We start from the raw sequence: 5106 nt of genomic DNA on the forward strand, positions 1-5106 counted from the left end.
CATTTTGCAAAAGGACCAAAGGTGAGAGGATTTACTTCACGGGTGAGGTCTCTGGTCAAATCCAGGATGGCCAATTGCATCAAGGAAAAGGGAAAAAATAAATAGAAGAAACTTCAAACTCCTTCATGCATGCTCCACTTGGCTTGGGGGGATATATACCTCAATTGGTAGTCAAAGCAATTGGATGTCTGATTGTGGCCTATATGACACGACCGATAACTGGAAATGCTCCACCCCAAACACTTCACCTTTGTCATATATTATATGCATCACACTTGATGACTCATACGAGATTCAAAATTTTTGGACCACGAAATGCTTGATTTTCCACTTGGGTTGGTGGTTTAACCAATTCACTATAGCAGAAATTATCAATCAGTTAACTAAAAACTAAATATTAAAAGCCAGCAAAGTTACTGATTTTATAGTGAGTTATTAGTTGTTCTTAGATCTTGCCCAAAAAAAAAAAAAATTCAACAGAAAAGTTTGAAGAGATGATTATTGCTCTTTTATGTACTTTTAGTCACGACTAAAATAATAAATATGAAGAAGGGGTTTTATAAGATGTTTTGGGGAGTGCTGATAGCTCTACTCGGTTTTTTAATTCTCGAAACATCCATTTATTACTAAAATACAATTCAAAAGGCCGCGAAAAAAGAAGAATTTGAAAATTTTGGGCTTGAGATAGGACCGGCCCGGCTGGGACAAGCGAGGGCTAAACTTTTCCTGGGCCAAATCCTGACTTCGCCAACCCAATCTTATCTGGCCCATTTTCTATCTCTACTGTCTGATTAGGCTTTCAAGTGATGGGACTTGCTGGGGGCTTGACCACTCAAAACTTTTTAGCGACGCTCATTCGCTCATGGTCACAAATTCCTCTTCACTTAGCTAATGACATGGACGTTGATCAAGATCGAGGTATCATTCACTTGCATCGATTCGAGCGCATGTTTACGTAAAAAGTTCAAATTAAAATAAATCGAGTTAAATTAGGAAAAAAAAATGAAGGAAGGAAAGAAAGAAAGAAAGGAAACAAATCAAAGTGCTTAAAATTGAATCCACATAATATTCCGATCAAATTAAAGGACGAGATTGAAATTCACATCTTCTTTCTATTTTACAAAAAGAAGAACATTTAATAAAATATATAAACAAGAACATTTTTATATAATCACAGTCCACAGAGCAGAACGCAAAATCAATTCATTAGAGAAAGGGATAAAAAAAAAAAAAAGAACTGACACACACACAGTTGACATGGCTTTCGTCTTCGGCTTGTCACCTACTTCACTTTTCTTCTCCTCCTCTTGCAAAAACCAGAACCCTAAGCCTATATTATTCTTCTCTGCAAAATCCAAAACCCATTCTTCACTTTCTTTCTCTAAGCCCAACAACAACAAATGCAAAACCCACCTCGCACTTGGCCTTCGCTCCTCTTCCCAGCCCGACCCGGTTCCCGAACCCGATTCGGAGCCCTCCGAAACCCCAGTTACTATCACCGACGAATGGGGCGAGAAGACGGAGCTGGAGGCGGAGGAGCAGGAGCCCACGAGGATGGCGGATTCGGATCCTCCTAAGGACGAGGACGAGTGGGAGGAGTACGACAGCGGCGCGGATAATGGGAGCGCCCCTGCTGCTGCTGTGGCGGCGGCTCCGGCGGCGAAGGAGGTGGAGGAGTACGATGATAAACTTGGGGATTTGAAGAGGTGTTTTGTGGATACTGTTTACGGGACGGAGCTCGGATTTCGGGCCGGGTCGGATGTTCGGGCTGAGGTTTTGGAGCTTGTTAATCAGCTAGAGGCGCTAAATCCTACTCCCAATCCCGTGAACGCCGCTGGGGTTCTTGATGGCAACTGGGTTTTAGTGTGAGTTCTCTTCATTGCGCTCATTTTATTTGATTATGTTTTGTTCAATTGTCATGTTCTGATGATCAAATTTTCAAGTTAATTGATAACGGTATGTTTGTAATTATCGGACTATGGCTTACAAGCTACTGAACAATTATTTATACTTGATAGCCAGTGACTCCATTTCGTAGCAGATTAAATATAACACTGTGCAATTCCAATGAAGTGATTGGTATTAAGGATTTAGTGAAATGAATTTGAGAAACTTAATTTACAATGCTTAGGTGGATCAGAAGGAGATGTTGAGAGTACTTACAATCACAATGAGGGATGCCCAAGCATTTGGAGTTGACAAATACTTGATAGGTGATATGAAGTGATAAAGTTGTCTTTTCGTATCCGTAGATTGAAGAACTCATAGTGAAATTCAAATTGAAGTTTTATGACTCTTAAATTGTGATTGTGGTCCAACCGATGTTAGACTGTTATAAATAGTTGCACAATGAAAAAGGTTCTGAGTAGGAGAAAGTTCAGGGTGGACCAGATTAGGGACATTGTATCAATGGAGCAATTTATTGATTTTATATTATGGATTCTTAACAATTTCATTCAGTCCTTACTTTGCCTTTATGTATTTTCTGACTGGCCAGGTACACTGCATTTTCTGAGCTGTTGCCGCTGTTGGCAGCTGGTGCAATACCTCTTTTGAAAGTGGAAAAGATATGCCAAAAGATTGACACCAGTAGCCTCACTATTGAGAACTCAACTACATTGTCCAGTCCTTTTGCTTCTTTCTCTTTCAGTGCAACTGCCTCCTTTGAAGTTCGAAGCCCTTCTAGAATACAGGTAATCCTTTAAACAAACTTGAATAGTTGATTAATTACAATTTCTTATGTTTGAATATATTTATGAATTGTGCAAAATATATGCAGTGTAATTGGCTGACTTTATGCTCTGAAAATGTTACTTGTAACACAAAACTTCCTCAAAATCTCTGAATTACAGTACATGAAATAGGTTAGTACAAATATACCTTATGTGTCTTCTTCCAAATTTGTTCAGGTTCAATTTAAGGAAGGTACCCTGCAACCTCCAGAGATAAAGTCAACTGTTGATCTCCCAGGAAATTTAAATATTTTTGGGCAGAATATCAATCTGTCACCAGTGCAACAAACTCTCTCCCCACTACAGGAGGCAGTTGGAAGTATTTCAAGAGCTGTTTCTGGTCAGCCGCCACTTAAGGTGCCAATTCCAGGTGAACGGACCCAGTCTTGGCTTCTTATTACATACCTTGATGAGGATTTTCGTATCTCAAGGGGGGACGGCGGTCTTTTTGTGCTTGTTAAAGAAGGGAGTCCTCTTCTAGATCAGTAGCCAGGTATATTGTGCAGTGTTATACTCTTAATCTTTTTTCTTTTCTTTTTTGGTTGATTACACTACATAAGTCAAGTTAGAATTATATTGTTAAATAGCAAAGAAGATACTTATATCATCATTCTTATGTTGTATTTGATTACCAGCAGACTCATTGAAGAAGGAACAATTTGAAAATTGAAACCATTTTGATGGGATACAGTTGTAAGAATCTCATTTTTCTTTCATCATTCAAGTGGAGCAGAATGCGAAAAATTTGGAATGGAATTTTACAAAGGCTAATCATTTCTGTTGATTTTTGTCAATGTGATGGAACCAAAGGCAATGACGATTAAACTGGTTAAGATTGTAAAAGAAGTGAAAATAGATAGACTGTTGAGCAGATGGAATAGTTGTCATTCATTGGATGCGTACATATTTCTTCATGTGCTGAATGCTGAATGCATGGTATCGGTTAAGACTGCATGCTTGCCATTTCATTAATGAGTTTTAAGCAGAATCGCTGGCGGTCAATTTAAATTTTTGATGTCTAATCATAGTTTTTTCAAAATTTTCCCGGGATTTTTTGTTGCAAGTAGTGTTGTAACTGATATGATGATGTTATGTGTCTCAGTATAATTCATCTTCTTCTTATGACATTCTCAAATCATTAGTCATATCTTATGATGGATTTATAGGTCCCAAGTTGAGAATAATTTCAAGTAATGCTTGTGCTCATTTCATAAACAAAGTTTACAATGCTACCATTCACTAGCAAAATTGTTTATGTAGCCATACAAAGCATGTATCAGCTGGCATAAGAGAGGGTAACAAAGAAACTGATGCTCAGTATTAACTTCTTCCTCTATCATGGAACCGTTTAACTTGGTTTATAAAACTCTTGTTGCTGCAAGTTAGTATACAGTATTGTTGCACTACCTAATTTTTTTGTGCACGAGCAAGTCAGTTTTGTCAAAATTTTGGCTCTATTTTGTAATATTTAGTTGAATTAGAAGACTACTGAGTGGTTACGACACTCCCATATTTTGTACTATACAGTGTTGTTGCACTAACTAATTTTTTTGTGCATGCGCAAGTCATTTTTGTCATATTTTTGGCTCTGTTTTGTACTATGTAGTTGAATTAAAAGACTACTGAGTGGTAACAACACTCGTTACACTCCCATATCTTGTACCATACAGCATTGTTGCACCACCTAATTTTTTTGTGCAGGAGCAAGTCATTTTTGTCATATTTTTGGCTCTATTTTGTACAATTAGAAGACTACTGAGTGGTAACGACACTCCCATTTTCTGTACTATATAGTGTTGTTGCACTACCTAATTTTTTTGTGCACCCACAAGTCATTTTTTTTTTTCATATTTTTGGCTCTATTTTGTACTATTTAGTTGAATTAGAAGACTACTGAGTGGTAATGACACCCCGATAGTTTGGTAAAATAGTTATGGAGACTCTTTCATTTTCAGAAACGGTCACATAAACTCCTTTAGGATAATTATGTCTTTAAATATAGTGACCCACTTGTAATTCTGTATTCCGTTTGTGCATAATTATTCGAAAAGGGGTTTATGTAACTATTTTTAAAAATAAGAGGATCTCCACGACTATTTCATTAAATTACAAGCGTATTGTCGTCCTTGTTTAATTGTGGTATTTTATAGTATTCATGATATGATTGTTTTTTGAAAAGTATTTTTCGGATTAAAAAAATCATTTGAAGTACTGCTTTTCAGAGAATACAATACTTATTAGGTTTTTTTTTTTTTACCCCATGAAAATACTTTTTCGAGTGATCTTACAAAAGACAAATTTTACTCTTTTTTTTTTTTAAATATAATTATTTCTATCCATCTTCCATTCTTCCTAACATCATTCCACTAACTAA

General features: G+C 36.8%; 1 protein-coding gene across 3 annotated transcripts; it reads left to right on the forward strand.

Moving 5' to 3' along the window:
- Positions 1-958: 958 nt before the first annotated feature.
- LOC102612543 (plastid lipid-associated protein 3, chloroplastic) lies at positions 959-3700 on the forward strand. Of its 3 annotated transcripts, none has more exons than XM_006471462.4 (4): positions 959-1865; positions 2498-2693; positions 2910-3225; positions 3368-3700. In XM_006471462.4, the coding sequence occupies exons 1-3, from the start codon at positions 1258-1260 to the stop codon at positions 3219-3221; spliced, it is 1116 nt and encodes a 371-aa protein (XP_006471525.2). In that variant the 5' UTR covers positions 959-1257; the 3' UTR covers positions 3222-3225; positions 3368-3700. The 3 variants fall into 3 exon arrangements, with proteins under 3 accessions (XP_006471525.2, XP_006471524.2, XP_015383740.2); XM_015528254.3 differs by having other exon boundaries at positions 960-1865; positions 3371-3700; XM_006471461.4 differs by having other exon boundaries at positions 2910-3700.
- Positions 3701-5106: the final 1406 nt, after the last annotated feature.

Source organism: Citrus sinensis, chromosome 5, assembly GCF_022201045.2.
Source record: "Citrus sinensis cultivar Valencia sweet orange chromosome 5, DVS_A1.0, whole genome shotgun sequence".
Taxonomy (NCBI): domain Eukaryota; kingdom Viridiplantae; phylum Streptophyta; class Magnoliopsida; order Sapindales; family Rutaceae; genus Citrus; species Citrus sinensis.